The sequence below is a fragment of the Neopelma chrysocephalum genome, unplaced genomic scaffold (genome assembly GCF_003984885.1).
Source record: "Neopelma chrysocephalum unplaced genomic scaffold, ASM398488v2 Primary Assembly neopelma1_65b, whole genome shotgun sequence".
NCBI classification, from domain to species: domain Eukaryota; kingdom Metazoa; phylum Chordata; class Aves; order Passeriformes; family Pipridae; genus Neopelma; species Neopelma chrysocephalum.
The window spans coordinates 1,617,347-1,639,391 of record NW_020897723.1 but is presented as its reverse complement, the minus strand read 5'-3'; the positions used below and the strand labels follow the sequence as shown (position 1 = coordinate 1,639,391).

General features: G+C 37.1%; 1 protein-coding gene across 30 annotated transcripts in view; it reads left to right on the top strand.

Annotated features, from left to right (window-relative positions):
• RBFOX1 (RNA binding fox-1 homolog 1) overlaps positions 1-22,045 on the top strand; it is a 1,129,454-nt gene that overhangs the window by 1,062,645 nt on the left and 44,764 nt on the right. For 27 of the 30 annotated variants that reach the window (XM_027684195.1, XM_027684196.1, XM_027684193.1 and 24 more), the window contains 2 exons: positions 769-849; positions 16,650-16,782. In XM_027684195.1, coding sequence (XP_027539996.1) covers positions 769-849; positions 16,650-16,782 — 214 coding nt within the window. The remainder of the gene's footprint in view (positions 1-768; positions 850-16,649; positions 16,783-22,045) is intronic. The other 3 variants (XM_027684197.1, XM_027684192.1, XM_027684207.1) reach the window with 1 other exon arrangement.

Here is a 22,045-nt window from a genome sequence, read left to right as displayed (position 1 = left end):
AGACTAAGCCATTTTATTTAAGTTCATTAAACCCCATGGGAAACAAGCCTAAACTTGTGTCATTTGTTCAAACTAAGCATTGCAAAAATACTGGTTTAAATTGATTTGGTTATTACTTTCATTTTTTTTCTTTTAATTTTTTTCTTTTCTTTGGTTCTGTTCTTAGTCCTGAATCCCACTTATTCCCTGGAAATGAGCTTATATTTATGTATTTCCGAGAAAAAAATACTAGTATTATATGTTGGTCATCACTTGCCACCAGTGTTAATGCAAGTGATGTCACAGAGATCATTCCTGGTCTGTCCATGGGAGTGCTGTGGTCTGATTTCCCTGTGGTGTTGGCTCCAGGAGCCTCATTCCAGCCAGGACAGGAAGCTGAGGAGGCAGCTCTTGGGTGGGATGGGTGGGTGGGTGGGTGATGCTCCCATGAGCAGCAAAATATCCAAAGCCAGGGCTGAGAGGGAGAGAGAGCACTGGGCGAGGTCCTGGGGCACTGGGGATGTTCGGAGAGGACACCAGCTTCCCCATGGGATAACAAGGGTGTTGGGATTCTGGAGCATGTCTGTGTTTTGTTTTTCCATTGTCAAATTGTACATGTTTATTGGGGCTCTTTCTGCTTTGAAGTCAAAGGACAAAAAGCTCCCCTGCTTCACTGCACTGCTGTGACTTTCTCCGCCGGTTGTGACTTTATTTCTGTTTTGAGATAAAAACTGAGGTTTAGTTGAAGTGTTCCAAAACCAGATACCACTCTCTCTCTCTTTCTTGTAGGCAGGGTGCTGCTGTGCCAGGCAAACCAGGAGGGATCTCCCGTGTACAGTGCCCCCAGTTCACTAGTATACACATCCACAAGTAAGCTAGTGTTATGGCTCGTTTTTTGTTCTGTTTTGTGACAAAAGCACATTAATGTAACTTAAGCCCCCTAAAAATGTGAACTTTCCCAACAGCTTTTCTTAAAGCAAATGTGGTGTTTATAAATATATATATATGTGAGTAATGTCGAGAGATAATTTGGTGTTTTTTAGTTGCATCTTTATCCTCAAAGTATACCTTATTAAAAAAAAAAAAGGAAAAAATTACCTATATTTCAATGTTCTGCAGAAATGGTCAAAAATTCTACAGTAATAGTGACATTTTTTGGAATCCAGTACTGTTGCACGCTCTGCATTTTGTGTAGATGTTGTGTTTCTTCTTCCATCCTGCTCACAATACACAAAAGGTCTTTTATCATGCAGCCATTTGATTGTCTCAGGAAGCAAATATATATGAAGGCTTTTCTTTTTTTTTTTTTTTTTACAAAAGGAACAGCCTGTATGGAAGTGGGCATTTTGAGTTATAAAAAGCTGCCCTAATAAAAATAGCAGAGACAAGCTGAAAAGATAGATGCTGCCATCAGCCCTTTTTCTACACAAAACTTTGGAGTGGAGATGTGTCCTCTCAAATCCCGAAGCAGAAGCAGAACTGATGCAGAACTGATTCTTCTGAGAGTGTTTTAGATTGTATTGGTGGTGCCAGTGATGCCCATTCTGGCTCCTGGTCAGATAAGAAGCCCGTAGCTGAATGCAGGAGCAGTAATTGCACTGGCTCTGTGCTCACAGCAGCTCTCTGGAAAGAAAATACTTTACATTGTCTGATTTAACATTATCAGATATGCTCTTTATGAAGGTTGTATTCAGTCTAGAATGCAGTTTTACTCTTTTAGAGCTTATCTAGATTATTAAAATAATTAATTTATTTTTTTAAATTAAAACCAGGAATGAGGACAAAAGAGTTCCATAGTGATCATCTCTGCAGTCATGTAATTCTCTTATGTCAAACATTATCCATGTCATCCCTAGAGCTGCTGCTTTTCCAGGATACATATGGGATCCACTTTTAAATCAGCAGTCTAGAGTCTACAAATGCATAGTGAACTAACAAAATATATCAAGTATTTAAAATTAGAAATTAAATTGTCAGTTAAATCTGCATTTGCTTCCAGGTGTTCCCAGAAATATTTTGTACTATGTCACCTTTCCCAAGCAATAGGTTTTTTTAAATCCCTGTAGCAACAGGCAGACTAAGTACTTATTGTTTAAATCAGTGTTCCCTTTTGCATGTTTTAAGTGCACTATTCCTTTTAGACCAAAATACCAATCTTCCACTGAAATTGTTTTCCCAGAAAATGATCCAAACATTTCACTCATCTTGCTGTTAGGGAGCTTATTTTGGAGGAGAGGGGGCAGTGTTTGTTTTAAGTTTCTGAAAATTACTTTAAAAAAAAAGCCCTTCATAAGTTTCCCCTGTTGCTCCTATTACATCACTGGTACATTTATTTGTGGAGTTGCTGTTTACATCACATGATATTCCCACTAGTATCAAATCCCTGGAGAGTAGCTGCAAGCTCCCTGAGCTCTGTATTTCACTGTTTCCATTATGTCTCATGAGTCAGTCCCTTTGAAAAATCTTATTTTGCAGTGGTGCTCCTTGAATAATGATATCCTAACAAACACCTGTTTGTTTTCAATTATGCCAAATACATAAGTAAACAGACTTTGCCTATCTGCCTCCCACTGGGCAATGTGTAATACACAGTTTCATAACAGACATTGCTGGTAGCCCTTGCAGAAGAAATTATTACACTTTTGTTGAATCTCTGTGCATGCAAGTCAGGATTTTTCTTTTATTATGTGTAGTATTTTATCTTGCCAAAATGCAGTTTCCCCCCCAGGGTCACAACTCCTAATAACAGGAAATTACTACAATTACTAATGATTGTAATTAGGTTTTTTTATTTCTCCTTATTACAAAACTTTCAATAAAGATGCAAAATAGTTTCATTTCTATAGGAAATTCCACCAAAAGTGGAATAGAAATGAAGGTTGACTTGTCTCATTTCCTTTATTGTTTTAAAGATCTTCTATATTCCAATTTTTTATGCACATTTCAATATTGGAATTATAACTGATAAGTCAACATTCGTGTCTAGGAAATCAATACTTGTACTATTATCATTCCAGGTAGACAACAATATTGCAGCTTTCATTTTTGAAGAATTTGTTAATCCTTTATTCTGTTACTGCTGATATTGTAACTGTGTGATATTTTAGAACCGCTTACAATGTAAGAATTAAGTGGCTTTAAATTTGTAATTGCTTTAACAGAAGGGAAAGAGTCTGCTGAGGTTATTTTAAAGCCATCTCAGATATTTCAAGTTCATTAAATGCTAATGACATATAGGAATTTTCAGATATTTGGAAGAGGATAGTCCCTGTCTAACTTGACTGTTCATCTTTTGCTCCCAAGTTTTAAGGCATAAAGGACTGACACTTGGTTGTAAGATGTATTTTTCTTAATTCTGGCTAGCTTTATTTCTCACTTAACATTTTGGCTTTTAATTGTATTGGTCACTTGTAGTCTCAGATGACTCTGAACACTTTTACCCCGTTGGCTCTCCAGAAAGCAGAGCACAATTCTCGGAGCTGCTCTTTCCCTTCTGATATTTCTCCAGGATATATTTCATGTCTCATACTGTACATTTCCCAGTACAGTGATTAGTTACACCTCGGAATGTGTCAGGAGATGGAAACATGGCTCTGCTTCCTTCCATCACTTCTGGCCCTTCGCATAATACAGAAAGAAATGAGCTGTTTCTTCTGCAAGCAGTGGAACAAATCAGTAGCAATAGTCTCTCATGCCTCATCTGTTCTCTTATGCTGAAGAAGAAGATGGGACCTGGATCAGTTTTTCATTTGCACATCTATTCTGGGAATAGATAATTTGTTATGTAGAAGGCAGAGTTTCAGCATGACAATGTGTTCACCTCCCTTGGTGGGACAGGTTCCTTGATTTACTGAGGCAGCCACAGGCAGGAAACTCATGGTCTCACCTTGGCTGCCAGAGATTCCCATGGTACTGGCATCTTCAGGATAGGACTGATACAAGAGATTTCAGCTAAATCCTGCAGAATGCAGACAATCATGGAAGGAGTTACACCCAGCCAGGAATGATTAGGGGACACCAAATCCCTGTGAGTAAGCATTCACTGGAAGCTTCCTGGAGGCCCGTGGTATCTCACTGGAACTCAGTAAATAGAACAGTTTGGCTGCACATAATTGTCAGTCTCTCTTTGCCCTCACTTCTTTAGACTAGTGGCTTTCAGAGGAAATTTTAAAACCCCAGAGAAATTTGTAACTCCCGGTAAATAAGAAATGTGTCAAGGATAACTTTGGAACTTTTCCACACTGAAGCCACACGTGAGTAGGACCCATGAGAAAAAGGAAGATTCAAGAGAAGATAAAGGTTCTGTCCCTGAATGTCTGTATCACTGTCCTGCCAAGGACAGTGACATGGCTGGGTATGTATGGTTCGAAAAAAGCAAAAACACAAATCTGAATTGCTGCAAGGACTTCTAAAAGCTGCTTTGTGCCTATTTTTCTATAACATAGAAGTGCCTGAAAATGTGAATTAAATAGAAGTTCATGAGAGCCAAAGTGTGGGAAAGAAGGAAGACACGAAGTTGTGGAATTGTAGAGTAATTGAGGTTGGAAGGACCAGGCTGCTCCAGGAGCTCTCTAAGGATGGAGGTGGCACAACATTCCTGGGTCATCTGTTCCAACACTGGAATGTCCTGAAGTGGAAACCACTCCTTGCAAGTCCTGTTTGCTGTCTCTTGTCTTCCCAGCATGTGAAAAGCCTTGATCACCTCCCTGCCCCTTCTCTGCCAGGGCATGGAAAAGGAGATGTCAGTGGAAATCTCTGTGACCTGGACTAACCAAGGAGTGTTCCTGGGCTCACCACCTGACCACTGGTGCAGTGAGGCAGCCCCAACCTAAATTTGTGCATCACATCTCTCAGAAATGTCCAGTTGTGCATCACCCAGGTCCCACGGAAGGCAATGGGAGTGAGACGGAATTTAAAATTAAAAGGGAAGTTCAAAGGCAGCTAAATGTTTTTTTTACTCTCTAAATCGGAACTTTGAAACTTTTAGGCTTTATTTTAGCTCCAAGTGAACATAAAGATACTTGAGTTAGCAGGTATGTAGCTACTAGTGGATTTTTGTGAGCATATATTAAAAGGGACAGTTCACTGGACTGATTAGCTGACAGGAATGATAAAATAATTTAAGTTTCTACATGCCTTTATTTAGAATGGTGTGCAGATGAATGCCTCTATTTCCTAAATGTTTAGCAGGCCCATAAAGGACAATTTCGCCTTGACTTCAGTGAGTACATTTTAAACTGAAGTCAATTTTGGCTTAGATTTTCTAACTGTTAGAGTCGTTTCATCTTCAGTAAGCATGCTCATCAGCTCCTAAATAAATCTTTCATACTGCAATCAACTGATGGAATTAGAAGAAGAAAAATATTAAAATGCAGAAATCCGATATTAATTCATTTTAATCTATCATACTCAAGGGCAAATGAAGTTGATGGCCCATTTTTTAATTGATATATTGATTAAAATTTTGGAAGAAGTGGTGCTAGAATTCAGCAAAAATGATTGAGGTGGTACAAATGCTTATAAATCTGTCCCACATTGTTCGTGTTCTTTAATTGTAATTGTCTGATAAAACTTCCATCGGTTTCTGTAATTAACCTAATGGTCTAAATGAATTTCCAGATCACTGGTTATTCATTTCAATATAGAAAATGCCATTACAATGAGTTTAATTAATACAAAGTAAGTTCACAGTCCATTGTGCCATTAGAATGGAATTATATTGTTTTAACTGTTTAAATTAGGAACATGTTTTCCTCTCATCTTGTTTGTCCCATTTATAGACTCGAGTGTTTCATTTTCTATTCACACTTTACAATTAAAATATTTAAAACCCGACGCTCTTCAAGCCTCAAAATATCAGCGTAGATGGGGGTTTTTTTTGTATTTATCGTTTCAAGTATTTTTAAGCAGAATTCAGTCAGTGCCAAGCTCATAATCCCATGATATGCCCTGGAACATCTTATTTGTCTTGATATTCCTCTCACAGAAGTACATATGACAGATAAGCACTCACCAGAGGATCCTTTTGCTTTGCGTCAGACAGATATTAAAACAATAAACTATGTTGCCCTGGGATTTTGGCTTATGAGCAACCAGGAAGCAACAAGGCAAAGATGAGATGTTTTTGAAAGGCGGGAAGGCAGTTCTTTGGGAAAATTCCCTGGAAACCCTCGGCCCCGTAATATTCTTTGACAAGAAATGTTTTAAATGCTAAAGTTCTTTTAAAGCAAATCGGGAAAACAGGCTTCATTTCTGCAGAGCAGACATTAGGAATGGTCCTAAATAATACTACTAATCCAAAGTCATGTGTTATATGCCAGGAGAGAAGGAAAATCTGTGGCACAACCTTGAAGTATTAATTACGTGATATGGGAATTTTACTTTTTATGTATGTTCTCCATAAAAAATTTATCAACATTTAAGTATAACAGACATAGGCACTAGTTTTAAAAAGATTTTTTTTTTTCCATTGTGGATGTTTTGTTTTAATTCATGGGCAGAGGATAGTTCAGGATCTTGCTGATAGCTATAGAATAAATAAGGAAAATCATAAATACAGAGTATAAATATCATATCCAATAGTAGGATTTAGTCTCTTTGAGGACTCATTTTGTTACAGAAATAAAAATTAAATCAAGCCTGTCTATCCAATATGTCTGTTGAATATCCTTGCTTAGAAGTAGGTTACTTGGCTTAGGAACGTTAGTAAACTCCCTAAAAAATGCTTTATGAAGCTATTTTCATGTCTCTTGTTTCAGTGAAGACTTTCCAGGTTTTATTTTTCTGGGGCATTACTAATGGATTGAAGGAAGACCTTTGACATTTCTATTATGTTCTGGGATATTTTCAATACTGTGAAGATTACACAGGGAAAATAGAAATTTTGCAAAGGTGATCCACAGTGAGCTTCTGAGCCAAATCATTAGTGGAAGCATTGGGTTTAGAAACCTTGATTCAGTTGATTTTTGTCAGGCTTATTCTGTTGCACACATGTAATTACCTGAAAATTATATTGTAATGATGGTAGTTTTCTGATAGTATTATCCTGAGACTCCAAGCTGCTGCAGTGTAGGTGCTCCTGGCCTTTGGAATACCCTTCTCTGGATTTTCCATGCAAGATTGACCATATTCAGTCCAAATGGTCAAATATTGTTATGACATTCATTTGTTCCGATCTTATCATTACATATTTTTTTCTTAATTTATATGTTACAATTTTACTGTTATTGGTAAAGGAGAAACTCTTTAGTAGGCTTGCCATTTTAAATTAGAATCTGGGTCAGGAACAGTTTAAAAAATGAGTATTCGTGGGGTATAAATAATTTGCCAGTGCTACAGTATTTCTGAATTAAATGTAAAAAGGTTCTGCAAACTAAATTTTTAATTGATGTGTTCTCTCTTAGGCTAAATTGGAATGGCAGATCACTTCATCACTAATAAAATATGTATTAGTATGTTGTGTTTACACGTTGGTGGGTTTGTCTGCTTTTTTATTGCTTTGTAGGGAAGAGGTCGAGCACCCCTGCAAAGGAGCCTGTGATTGAGCCAACTTAACCTTTTGTAGGACTGTGGTTCATAAATGAGAGTGCAAAAATCCTGCCCAAAGGGAAGTGTCTACACATTTCAGTAGAGCAATCACAAGTACAATTTCTAGGCCACAAAAAATCTTATTACTGAACATTTAGGAGTCAAACTATCTTTTAATGTGCTTCCTGAATTAATTAATTGCCTTTATTTATGAAGTGAAGAGAATCATCTTGTAGTAACCATGAAAAATGTGCAAAGTGTCCTTCCTGTTTGTATGTTAAATACAGTGGGTTTAATGGAAAGTTTAAATGAAGAAGATGCCAATAGTAAGTAGGAAAGGAGTTGCTTTCCATGATTTTTTTCCCCCCATGTATAGGTGTCAAAGACTGAAAAATCATCACTTCCAAAGAGATATATTGATGTCATCTCATTTGAACTGTCTTTAGAAGGTTTTGAAACATTATTTTGGTCCATTGTATTGGACCTTGCTTAGAACAGTTACACTACTCTGGATGCAGGATAACTCCACTGACTGCCAAGTCAAATAGTTATAAAGATAGTAAAAAAGTAACAAGATTGAGTAAAACTATATTCATAATAATTATGTTATATTCTTGATTTAAGTATCAGCCTATTTTTAGCTGTAAAGTGAACCTCTTTGAGTTCTTTTGGTAGCACCCCCTGAAATTCTTGTTACAGCATTTTTGGTGTTCTCTATCACTATATATTGTCTTTTCTGTAACTATTTTCAAGATGACTCTCATTTTACCTTCTGTCTGTCTGTATTTTAAATGGAGACTATTAAGTCATCAATAAGATACACTGTAGTTATCCAAAAATGTGTACATTTCACTGCCACAAATCTATTCTTCAGGGCCTTGCTGTTCACACTCATTTTTCTGTTAATCTGTTTAGTGATGGTGTGTCTGAACTAGAGTTTTGTAAACAGACACATCCTGAATTGTGTGTCACTGACTTTTTTTCCCCCCCCTTATACACAATCCTACATCTGGGCAGTGGGAGATGACTGGAAAGATGGGCATAACATTTTCAACAGTAAATTGTGGGAGGAGCATCTCTGTCCTTTAGTTCAAGTAATAAAAATTGGTGTGTGGCCAAGGACAGCTGGGTAACTCAGGGGTCTTAACTTGGTGTTTTTCTGATGGTGGAGATTTGGCATTTGGCCACTGGCACTATTTGAGACTAATCAATGAGTTAGGACAGTGAGATTTTTTTGGACTTACTCCTTTCAGTATGCAGCTAAATAGTGAGAATTAAATTTAGAATTACTTTGCATGATGATGTATAATGTAATTGCACATCAGACCCTTTGTGTAGAGCCCTAGATCCAGGGTTCTGATGTTTCCTTAGCTCTGCTTTCTAGGTGCTGTGTTACTAATTTTTAGTCCTAGGCACACACAGCTGACTGTAAATCTGAAATCATTCTGGCTGTCAGATATCAAGCTTAGCCTGTAAGTTTTGGTTTCAAATAAAGATGTACTTTGTTGTCACTCTTCCTGTATTTTGTGATGGTTGTTATTGAATCATGGCTCTCAGAACCATGCTGTGTACAGCAAAATTCAACCTGAATTTCACAGCCAGTAAGTACTTTTGAGGAATTAACATTTTTAGTATCTATATGACTTTGCAGGTGCAATTCTTTGTTTTGACAATCTTTTCCATTATGGCTTGGATTAGGTTAACAGCTGGGTCTTTCCTCTATTACTTCCTGCCTAAATTGTTCCCAACACAACAGCTTTCTGACAATCCCCTTTTTACAGTTTAATAATTCTGTCGAATTTTAGAAATCCTTCTGTCATCTAAACAGTATTTCTTGTCACTATATAATTGACTTTCATAAACATTCAAATCACTAAATTTTGTCATCTCTTTGTAGGAGTGCTACCCTTTATCCAGCTTTCCACAACCTTGGCCTTTTTCCTTTGTCTCAGAAATGATGTGTAGCACAGGGGATTTTTTTTCTATTTGCTTGGAACTTGTAGATGCCCAACAACCAGGAAGAGAAGACAAGATATTGATCACTTTGATCATCTATATTTGAAGATTGTTCTTTAATTTAAGATCAGATGTGTTTTCTCTGATTCCTACTGTTTCTTTTCCTTTATGGCCTCTCTGCTTTGTTTTTATCCACTGAGCTTTTTCTTGTTAGTAATTTCTTTTGTGAAAAGTCTTCTGTTCTTTGTACCTCAACTATTTGTGATTTCAGCTATGCAGTACTCTAATTTTGATATTAAGTACACCATAAGTAATTTGACCAACAGTTAGAGCATTTTTTTGATTTGAAGTTGTTAGCTGGTATAACAGATTTAGCAAAAAACCCTCTCAACTATCTTAGCTGTTCCTTTGTATCCTTCCTCATCCTCCATTTTTTGTTGCTTGTTCTTAGAAATCCCTTGATGCCTCAGGGATTCAGGTGGCTGCATATACAGCCCAATAAAAGAAGGATGAGATATATGGGAATTTGTGATCATCACAGAATCACTAAATGACTGAATTTCAGAGGGGCTGAGGTTGGAAGGAACCTCTGGAGGACTCATTGTCCATCCCCTGGTGCTTGAGCAGCCTGTCCAGGACCGTGTCCAACCAGCTTTTGAATATCTCCAGGGATGGAGACTCTACAGCCTCTTTGGGCACCTGTGCCAGTGCTCATCACCCTCATGGGGAAAAAGCTCAGACAAAAAGATAAAACAGTTTCCATGCTTTGGCATCACAATTTTGCTCAGAAAGTTATAAGTTAATGGCATATAATGGTATCAATATACATGGAAACCAACAGTGGATCGTGTATTGGTACAGGAGAAGAGTTGAAACAAAGGAAAGCAGAGAAAAAGAGTAATTCCATATATACTTAAAGTAATTACAGAGAAAAGTAAGTGTGAAGTCAGTATATGCAAGTCATTATTGAAATAATGGATCAATTAGATCTGAAAACAACTTTAAGCTAAGGATAACAAAATGGGAAGTTTTGTTTGAATAAATTGTCTTCCTATAATTTAACATAAGAAGAAGCACATTCAATAGGTAGCTTTTTGCTGAACTATTTAATGTACCTTTTTTGAGTGCATTTGGTTATGCTGGTGATTTGGTATGGAAAAAACTAAAAATCTTTTTTTTTGCATATACGAGACTGAAATAGTTAAAAACATTTCTAGAAATATTGGCACATTTCAAAAGTTTCACCAAATTGATGCGAAATTTGGTGCTAATTTGGATTTGAAGAGAAACTTAATGCAGTAGTGTTGTGTAAAGGGATTCAATTACAGTGTGCAGTGTTTTGTAAGTAACTGTCTTGCATAAAAAAGTTAATTAATCAGGGCTGTGTCAATTTCCTTGTGCCATGTCAATTAGCAGCAAGGTAATTAATCACTAATCGCCCAGCGTGCAGCTAACTAAGGGACAATCCAGGAGCCATTTGTTGTTATTTTTTTTCCAAATTAATGGCACACAGAGCCACGAAGGAACACATCTTGCCTTTCATAATATTTTTATCGACAGTTTTGCATGTTGTAATAGACTGCAGCAACAAGCAGCTGTAGTTCAATGGAATATGAATATTAAAGAAACAAATGAGAGCAGATTTATAGGCCATTGCTTTTCTGTTATGTCAGTTTTGAGATTACACTGAGCAAATGAACAGTGAAAAATTACTCTTCCATGTGGAGAATGGTGATTAGACTTGTACATTAATTAGAGATTTTTGTTTTCCTTTTTAATGCATTTCAAATGAGTGTCCCCTATAAGTAAGGGTTTCTCCAAAATACGGATTTATTCATTCCTAAACAACAGTGTATAATACTGACATATATTTTTCTACAATAGTAAGGAAGTAATTGTTCTATAATTTTAAGTATGTTTCAAAAAACAAATAGATTGTGAAAGAAAGCAAAAGAAGTGACCAGTTGTAAATATGTTTGATATTCAGTTAATTCACAACTAGATCCCAGGGAAAATCATCTCACAAAAGTGACAGGTGAAGAACTGTATGTTCAGCCTGCTAATTTTAAACACTCTGAACTTTCTAAAGATGTTTTTTTTTACCCTGAAATTTTAACTGTGTGTGTGTGTATAAGTATATATAATTTAAATGCCTTTTTATGTTAAAATCTGTAGTAACACAGCTTACATTTTGCTTGCAGTGTACTTTGGTCTGTGTATTTAAATGCACACATCCTCTTTAACACAGTGTTTATAATTCTTTTAAAAAATGCTACTTAATAATACTTATTACTATTACAGTGAAGGGAAAACACAGCATACATTGGGCTAAACTGCTGATTCTCTTCCTGAAATCTCAGATAATATCATATAGATTATTCTGCTTAGCTTTTCTCAGCATGTTACCCATTATATCTCTTTGTTTTTAATTTATTGTTTTTCCTCAACAGGGGTCCTCCTGAACTCTGGGAATAATGTAAATGTGTCTCCCTGGCTTTGTAGCAGTTAAACTGTGCTGCAGTAAATTAGCTATAAACTGATGCAAACATGATGTAACATTAAAATTCTTCACCATGAAACATTTGCAGACTCTTGATGGTAGATGACCTGCTAGTTTGTGCAAAGGAGGAGAGATGAGGAGTGATGAGAGGTGGATTTGTTCATCCATTTTGATGGCACACCTTTCTGGGGGCATATGGCACTCTCATACGAATTCCAACCACAGCACAAATGGGAAGAATAATTGCCCATTAAAATGGCTGTATATTTTTATGGCTTTGATACAAAATCTGCCCCCTGTTGTTTTTTGCATCTGCTGCTCTTTCATCTATCCCAGAGCTTTAAAACTTTAATACACAGTGTATAACCCTTAAGTATTTTTTGCCAGGTTATATCCCTCTTTTTGGGAGCTCGAGCTCGGTCACTGTTCCTCTAGTCTTTGTTTTCCCAGGCCTATGGTGAGATTTAATACAAAATTAGTAAAACAAATGCTTCTATTACATCTTCTGGGACAAATTAAGATTTGATTAAATTTCATCTGTGAACACAAAGATTGTCTTCCTCATGCTCATATTTGCTTTTTCTATAAAATTGTTAGTTACCTAAATTTTACTGATATACTAACAAGAATCCTTTTAATTCCAGAGGCTTTTTAATTTACTTAAATGTTGTGATTTGCTGACCTGATTTCGTGTTTGAGATCTAAACTGAAGTTCAGTGGAGGAGGTGTCCTGACAATGTTTCCAAGCTTACAGAGTTTAGGAAGAGAGAACCCAATATTCATTATAATAATACATTTTAAAATTTTATCCTTTCAAATATAAAAATAGAACAAATAAGTTTAAAGAAGAAATCTCACCAGCATAATGTTCCTTAAAAAAATCGTTTAGGCTGTAGTAAGAAATGATTTGTATGCTTTTGGATAATTATATGAAGCAAAGCCAAGCACTTCCACAGCATATTGCTTATACTCTAATTTTTTAATTTGAAATAGTAAAGGTGCAGTTCAACTGTAGGAACTGAATTTCTGTGGTTGCTCTTGTAGTCTCATTCATATTTGAATAGCTGAATGAATAATTATAGAACTGAGGGGCTATTAGATGAAATTATAAGTTGTCTCTATGGCTTGATATTTGATCACATGCTGTCCTTAGAAAAGTCTTTTTTTGTTTTAACCTCATGTTATCACCTCATATCATCAGTGTGTATTTGGAGAAATCTGCCTTTTGTGTGTCACAGATCAGAAGGATTCCAGTCATCAAATTACTTTGATGATTTTAAGCCACTTTTGCTTAGAAGTGGGCTCAGATGCTTCCCTGCTGAGAGTCAAACACATTTTCAACCCCATTATAATAGCATTTTCACTGACTGAGTTGCAGCACTTTGGCACTCAGGCACTAAGGAAGGTTGACCTACAAACTGTAAGTCATTAAAATCTTTCCCCCTCCTGGCTAGTATATTCATTACTTTTGGGACTGGTTAATAGCATTTAATGCTTCCTGATGGGACAGCTCTTTTCATAAAACTGTTTTTATGAAGTCCATTCTTCAGTTGTGTTCTAATGGTGCCACTTCTGCTGGTTATTTTGGGGTGAGGTTATTAAAAAGTTGGTAGCAAAATAAATTCTGTGGTTACTACATATTCCTAACCATCTGATTTCTCAGCTGGGCTGAAGTAGCATAATATTTTTGCTCTGAGCTGAAATCTAGGGTGACAAAACTTGTTGCTTATTTTACCTCTGATCTTAATCTTTAATGTTACTGCCTGGAAATAAAAGGCATGTTTTCAGCTACTCTGATTTTCAGATGGACCTAAATCAGTTTTTTGGGATGGATAGAATTCTGTTGTGCCTAAACTCAACTGTTAGACCTCACTTGATCATAAGACCTTGCAATGCTACTCTTAGTCCCGTGTTTCTCAGGTTTAGTTTCCATCCCATCTGATCCTCTTCCTGACAGAACTGCAAATCCCTGCTCTGCCTTCTACTAGTTGCTTCTAAGAGCTTTTTTAGTGCTTTGCTTTACTTTAGACATTTTATGCTCCATGACTTTATTGAAGGGAAACAATTCAATGCAAGCACAGCAAAACAATTAGGTTGCTTCAGGCTTTTCATTCTAACACCTCTTTGGGTTGCAGATCCTTTGAAAATGGTGGAAATCACTGTCCTGTCTTAGCATCTCCCAGGAATGCTGAGCCACCACTGCAGGGTTTGGGTTTGATAGACACTTAGGGGATAAGTGACTCTTCCTGTTATCTCTATTTCTTGCTTTTTCTCCTCTTTCATAAGAGAAAGCCCTCTTTCTCATAAAAATGTAATTTATATATATGTATATAAAATATGCTTTTTGGCTCATTTATTGATGGGGCATTCTGCTTTTCCAGTGACATTTCTTTGTAGAAAGCATTCGCTGCCAAAGATTTGAGCCATTGACCCTTCCTATAGTTCTTTCCAAGGTGTGACCACCATGAAGAATAAAGAGCTGGATTGAATGGTAGAATTCAAAGGAAAAAATGCTCACAGACCACATTAGGAGCTCACTCTTTCACAGAGGTGTATCCTCAGTGTCTCTTGCATTTAAATATGACCATTTAAATGTGTGTTGGGTGCATCACCTTATGTAAACTACTCCAGGAATTCTCACTCACAAACACATTCTCTAAGGGACCGAAGTGAACAAGGCACCATGTGGTCCAGCCCTCATGTTTTTCTCATGCATTGCTAATTTTCATCTATAAAATTTTATTTGTTAGACCCTTGCACCTTTTATTTGTTTGCTTGTATAGGCAGAGAGTCCACTCTGTCAAAGGAACCACAGCAAAGACTTGTAGATCTTTCTGCTATAATTATGTCTTCAGTCCACTGAAAACTACCTTTTACATTTTCCTATGCATATTGTGTTAATTTTTACACAGGACTGTATACATGGAAAGGAAAAGGACAAAAGTTACCTGGTTTCAGCAGTAGGTCATAATTCTAGCACTCCTATATTTGTAGTGTTGAATATTCAGTGTTATTGAATATGCAAAAGTACTTACAGCATCCAAATCTATATGATATATATTTGTTTTTTCTCAAAAGAATATTTTCTATTAGTATTTATTTAACACTTCTTAAATGCTGTTGCTTGCAAAGTTATCAGCAGTATACTGAGTTCTGAAAGTTCATCTTGCTGATTTTGACACACATTCTTATTACAGAAAGGAATAAAAATGTGATATTTGCACTTTTTAAGACAGTTCTAATTTATTTGTGTTGCTGTAAGGTTGGTTTATGCTGTATCACAGGCAAGTAAATTTTGCAGAACTTACTGTATAATCTTTTTGTCAGTGAGAAGGACCTTGCAAAGCTCCACAGCCACAGCAGTAAGGCAATAGTGGAAAGTCACCATAATTACAATATTTGCCTTCACATGTTCAGCCAGCAAGGCCTACAGGTTGTGAATTTTTCATTTCCTTTTTCAAATTCAAGGCTTCTTTTAAAATTTATTACCTAAACAGATGAAAGACCAAGGAGGTTTGAAATAATTGTTTTTCAGATTTGAAAAACACAGTGTTTTATACATCATTATTTACGTTTGCTTGCTCCTTATTAGGGCTTTGATAAGAAATGTTTATTTCTTTTATCTCTTTATTTATAAACTGAAAAAAAAAATCAGCATGGTGAAGCACAACTGATGCAACCTGAGTGCCACAGAGCTGGATTTGATTTTTTTCTGTCTCACTGATTAATTCACTCAAGAAATACCTGTTCTAACATTGAGAAGCAATATGTGTACACAGGAGAAATGAAGTAATGAAGTCTGGTTAAAAAAACGGCAGAGAAAGAAAAGTGCAAAGTTTGGTTGGTTGATGGGTTGGATTTTTGTTTCTTTTTATAATTAAAAGTTTATTAAGAGAGCAGTTTTACAGACATTTTACAGAAAAAAACCCCAAACCTCTAAGTAGTACTGTATTACTGTTCAATTTCTGATTAAAATATTTTAAGTCTCACATGGAATAGTAATTAATGTTTACACTTAGTTGCAATGACAATATAAAAATGTCTGGGTTAATTTCTTTATTTGCTTAAATTGCTTCTATTTGGTCTGAATATTATCTGGATTCAGACAGATATTTCTAAACTATGCAACTCTTGCCTTTGAAGGAATGAAAGGTACTGTTATGAATGTGGTATAACCCAAAATAAAAAACAGAAAAGAGAACACTCTTTCTTTCCATGGTTACACAGTTAAGACCCAGTTAATAATCAGCTCTTGAACAAAAGCAAAGCTCTGTTCAATTGCCAAACTCCCTGGATAATGTAGATGACTCGAGGTCACCTAAATGTCTAATGTCTCACCCTCACTCAAAACAGGGCTGACTTTGGAAGGCAGATCCAATACTATGATGCAAATGTCTCTGACCTTATAAATTAGAGCCTGAACTTGGACCTCAGGAGTCTCCTGGCTGACCCAGCCAACATTCTTTTTCATACTGTGCTCTAAGAAACTGAGAGCCACCTCTGATAACTGCATCCAAATTCCCGGTTTGTCCTGTTTACATACAAAGATTTTCCGTGTAAAGACGATCTAAAAGACTAATAATTTACTTATTTGGTGACTCCCTCGTCCGGTTACAGGTAATGCTGCTTGTTTCAGAACACTGGACCTGAATGTTGCCCATTAATCCCTGTTTTTTCCCCCCTGCAGTGCCAGGATTTCCCTACCCTGCTGCGACTGCAGCTGCCGCTTACAGAGGTGCCCACCTACGAGGCCGAGGTCGCACGGTGTACAACACGTTTCGTGCAGCAGCTCCCCCTCCTCCTATTCCAGCCTACGGCGGGTAAGGAGCTCAGTTTTCCACACCTTTAGCATGGAGCTCAGTTTTCCACACCCTTCAGCATGGGTTTCACAAGGCTACACACTTTTTTTTTTGGGTTTTTTTGGCCGTGGCGCATGTGGGGGTTGTGTCTCACCGCCCGACACCAGTCCCGGGCTGCACCTTGCCCAGGGTGTTGAAAAATGACTGTAATTTGTACTGCCATGGTTGGTGGCCTCAAGCATTTCAGATGTCACATGTTGTTATGTAAATGCTCTCAGAAACGAGGAACGCTTTGGAACGGAGAAATCGTTTCGGCTAAAAGATGTATTTTTGATGATTGCAAACATCTGGTTATTAAGGAGGTTGGATCAAGTTAATTCCTTTTTCTTCAAATCGTCTGCTGAAAGTTGTCTCTGGACCTGAAAGCTTAGTGCTGTATTTATTTTATTTTTTTTAATTGCAGTTTTCTTAGTTTTTCCAATTGCCATCTTTGCCATGATAGAAATCTGGCATGCTTCTCTCAGGACCATGGGTTTGGAGTATGTTTGCTTAAATAATACCTTAAGATTTCCCTGTCAGTGACCTGCATTTACGAAAACCAACCAGTAAACTAAGGAACAAAGAGGAATTCATAGTAGTAATTTCTAGAAACTTAATAATCTTTATTTCAGAAGATGATTGGGATTTTAAGTATATTTTTGAGGGAAAGAAGGAAGAAACAAACTCTCCTGTAGCTCTGCAAATGCTGACGCAGAAAGGCTTTGTATGCTGCATGTGATGTTTAAAAACCCTAGTAACACTGGTAAAACATTTTCAGCTCTTAAGAAATTGGGAAATCTGCAAAATCAGAAAACTTACCGGATCCCAGGCCAGGGTAGCATTCTGTCCTAAAAATTTGAAGTAGATTTGCTGCCACCTCTCTGTAGAGCAGCCAGATCTTCCTGAGAAGGGGTCAGGAAGGGTTGGCACAGGCAGCAAGGGAAGGTGATCTCTCTCTCTCTCTCTCTGCCCACACTAAAATCCCATTCAGGAGCTCTTCTGCTCCCACAGGGAATATCCCCTTGCACAGGAGCTGACAGCAGAGCCTCCTCTTCTCCTGCTCCATTCCTTAGACAAGTTTGCTAAATCTCATCAGTCAGCCTTCAGGCTGAGTTTTCAGGGATATTTAAGGCAGGCACTTTCACCATTCCATCAATTCTGGCAGTTATTATGTCAGAGAAATTAGATGTTCTGAAAATGAATATATACAAATGATGCCACAAAATCAGTTTATTTTGTAAAAGTGTGCTCTGTTGTTTTATGTAAGTTTTTCATAAACAATATTAATTTAATAAGCAAAACAGTATTACCACTACTACAGGAAGGCACTGTGGTTTCTGAAGATTGCCTGAGTTACCTTCAGGCAAGAATGGTGTCCTACCAAGTTTATCCTACTGTTGGCCAGACTCTTATTTAGAGTTAGTCAAGGTATTAGACATGGCAATGGTGGGAGCAAGTTTAGAATATCCAGCAGTCAGATTTCAGTCAGAATGTCTCAGCTAACAAGTGGATACTGCATATAAAGAAAGTGGATTCTCAGTCTCTAGCTCATTTAAAAATAAATTCTTAAATTTGAACATAGAATGCAATATGTAGTGAGATGGCAACATGGGTCATTGCCAATGTCATTAATCATGATATCAATAATCATGATTAACACCTCAGTTTAGTGTGAAGTCATAAAGTTATATAAGAAAATACCTACCAGCTGTCTGTGATACAGTTTTTAAATTGGACAGTACTTTTTTGATTAGTATTTGCAAAATGAGTAAATACTTTCTGACTAGTAAGTAACTTAAATTTGCTCTAATTTAAGAGGCCACATGGGTGCTCTCTGTGTATATGTGTGTGGGGTAGTTTTTTTTACAGATTTTTGTAGTTTAGTTAGTACAGTGACTCAGCAGAAAGAATTGCATTTCCAAGTGCCACACATGTATACTCTCATGTAATTGTACTGCTCGTTTTCAGCATCTTTGGGCAGTAAGTTAGATGTGCAAGTGCTGAGAACTCCTGTTGTGAGCCAATACAACAGTTGTGCCTTGCAGTCAGGTTCAGCAGTGTTCCAGCTGAGCTGGTTTCCAAGGGGTCAGCTCAGCACTCTTCCATCCTTCTGCAGGGTGGTTTGACAGTCAGGTTGGATGAATCTCATTTCCTTCATGACCTGTCCTTAAAGCTTCAGAGTGAGCCACGTGTTGCATCGCTCAGGAGTCACATCTTCTCATTGCCCTGAGGGCTCCCAGCTCTCTGAGATGGACCCTTGGTAACCCAGGGCCCACCTTCCCAGTCTAAAGTAATTTGACTCTGCCAAAGTTTTCAATTACTGAGCCCTGTCCTAATTCAGGTAGGTCATAGCTCAGATATTAGCCAGGCTTAATTTTCTCCATCCACCTCTGTGTTATAATTAAGCCCTGCTTTCTGATGCACAACACAAATTGCACACTTCCATAATTAATGGATCAGTGCAGGAATAATATGTATCTCTGTTGCACTGATCCACAGTTGGATTAATAAAGCTTCATCCTGACATAATTTCTCTGGCCTAATGTGTTTGATCTTGTGCTAGAACTTCACTGATGCAATTTGGAATTGCTTTGTGATACTTTGTCCTGTGCTCACCCATTATGTAATCTGACCTATTAAAGAAGCAAAAAGGAATTTTCATCAGCAAAAATCCTTAATCAATGAAAATAAATTATAAGAATGTGGTTTGCAGTCACAATGGGAGTAGGAGTCGAGAAGAATTACAGAGATAATAAAGAGATCACAAGGAATGAATCAACTTAGAGAAGGAAGCAAACAACTTGGAATATCATTTGTTGATAAGAAAAATGGAAAAAGCTTTAAATGCTGTTTTGCAATTAATTTAGTAACAATTTCTCATTTTTCACCCAAAGAAGGAGCCCAGCCTTACAGCCAAGCAAATAGTTTCACACTTAAGTATTTTCAATCATTAAAAAAACCCATACATTTTCTATAATGACAGATATAATTTTAATAATAAATTTACATTGAATTCCACCAATATTTAGTTAGAAAAATATTGCTTTTCTTTTCGAGAAAGAACTTAATTGTAAAATATAAATCTGAAGTTTGAAATTACCCCTTTTTCTTTTATTTGATTTGATTAACCTTAGGAAGCTTATTACTGAGCCAAAATATAATACCTGATCTGAAATAATCTTGTTTATATTATATTGTTTTGGAACTGAAGCTGAATTATTTTGCTTTGGAGTTGAAAATCAGCTGTAAAGCTGAAAGCATGTGTTTCTTAGACTGACAAAGTGATCTCTGGTGTTTCTCTCAGCAGCTTTGCCCCCCAGGTCCCTGCTCTCTAACGGGTTCCTTCTACTCAGTCTCCCTGGAATCTGTAGTTGTTCTTCTTCACTGGTGTCCTGTTTGGTACTGACTGTGACCTTTTCTTAGAAACTGTTTATTGACCAAGTCAGGAAATGGCAAGGAATCCCAGGCTGAAAGGAAATCTAAATCTTGTGGTCTTAAGGCAAAACAAGTTCGTGTGGTTCCTATTGAAAGCTCTGCTGTGCCTCCCACTTACTGGGGAGCAGCAGACATGGGTCTCTTTGCTAGGTCTGAGGAAAATTGTTGAGTATAATCATATTTAAGGCCATTGTTTTCTTATAAATCAAAGAACAGCACACATGCTTTAAAATGTGTCATTTAAAAATGAAATTATTGCTCATGAGATGCGTAGCACTATCTCAATAATTAATGGATCCTTTACTTACCAGTGAGGCATTTCACTAATTCCTTGAGATAACATCTAGTTTATCAGCTCATGGAAAATACTTCCATTTTAGCACCTGTGGCATCCCCTCTAATGCCTTGTCACACTAGAATGTGCAGTTTACTCATAGCTGCGACTGTATAATTCGTTTAGGTACCATCAAACCTCACTGACACTGAAATGAGGGAGTAAAACTTTGTGTAAGAATACTGAGTGCTGAAATTTAGAGTGTGGAGGTCTACATTGCATGGAGAGCTCAACCTTGACACTGCAGGAGAGGGGAAACAAGGGCTGGTCCTGTTATGTATGAAATGAGTGGAGAACAGCAGTCAGAGCCTGTCCCTACAGGAGGATGTTGTCTTGGCTAGGAAGAGTACTCCAGGGGCAGATTTTGGATTTTTTTTCTCCTTGGCAAACTGTTAAAAGCAGGCTAACTGATTTTAATACCTGTAACTTTTTTGGGGCCTCTGTAGCAACTAGAATGTCAGCATCCTTGAAAACCATTCACCAAACAGTAAAACAAGATGAATATGAAACTCCACCTTTAATTTGCTGTCAAGAAAACCCAGAGCCACTGTATGTCTGGTAGTATAGCAGATAGAAGTATTAGTAAAACTTCTGTTCCAGCATGGTTTGTTTAAAGTTCTTCCCAAGTTTAGTGTGTGATGACTTTTGTGTTCTGTTTCCCCTCTGGTCCTTTCAGTTCTGCTGAATCTAACAGAGCTTTCAGTCCATACCTCCACTTCTGGTGCCTCTCTTGGGAAAACAGGAGATAGGAGAAGTATCAGAGACTATTCAGAAACTGTTCCCCTTGCTAAAGTAAATGTTTTCAAGTACTATAGTCTAGCTGATTCAAAATGAAAGAAAAACCAGCTTTATTTTCCAACACTTATTCTGAATTTAAGAAAGATGGATGTTTAGTATATACTACTACATCTCCTGTGGTAGTTATGGTTTTTTTCCAATGTATTTCTTTAGGCTCACAGAAACTTCCTCTTACCTTGGACTTTGTATTTTGTGTATTTGTGCAATTGTTAGAACAAAAAATGTTTTTTGCCAGTGCATAGTGATTTATGTCTGCCAGCTTTGTTCTCTGCAGCAATGCCCTCAGTTAATTTTCCAAAGCAGATAATGTAACTTGTTCGTGGCAGAAAATGTTCAAACTGGAAGTACAAGAACCTGGAATTAGAGAACATTCTAAAAAGTTGAAACTGCCTCATACAAGAGCTTCAGTTTTCTGTTTACAACAGTGAAAATTGTGTCATTACAGTGTTGAAAGGTGCTACTTTAATTATCAGTGTTTGGCTTAAATAAGGCTGCAGTTGCATCTCTTCTATCATTTGTTTCATGAAGGCTTCATGTGAATGGTTTCATGTAAAAGGTGATTTCCAGAGCAAGTGCTGCATGATGTGCAGGACAGTGAAGGTGACCCTAACAGCAATTTAAAAACAGAACCTCTGTTCTTTGAGTTCTGATGGAGAAGTGATGGTGAATTGCAGACAT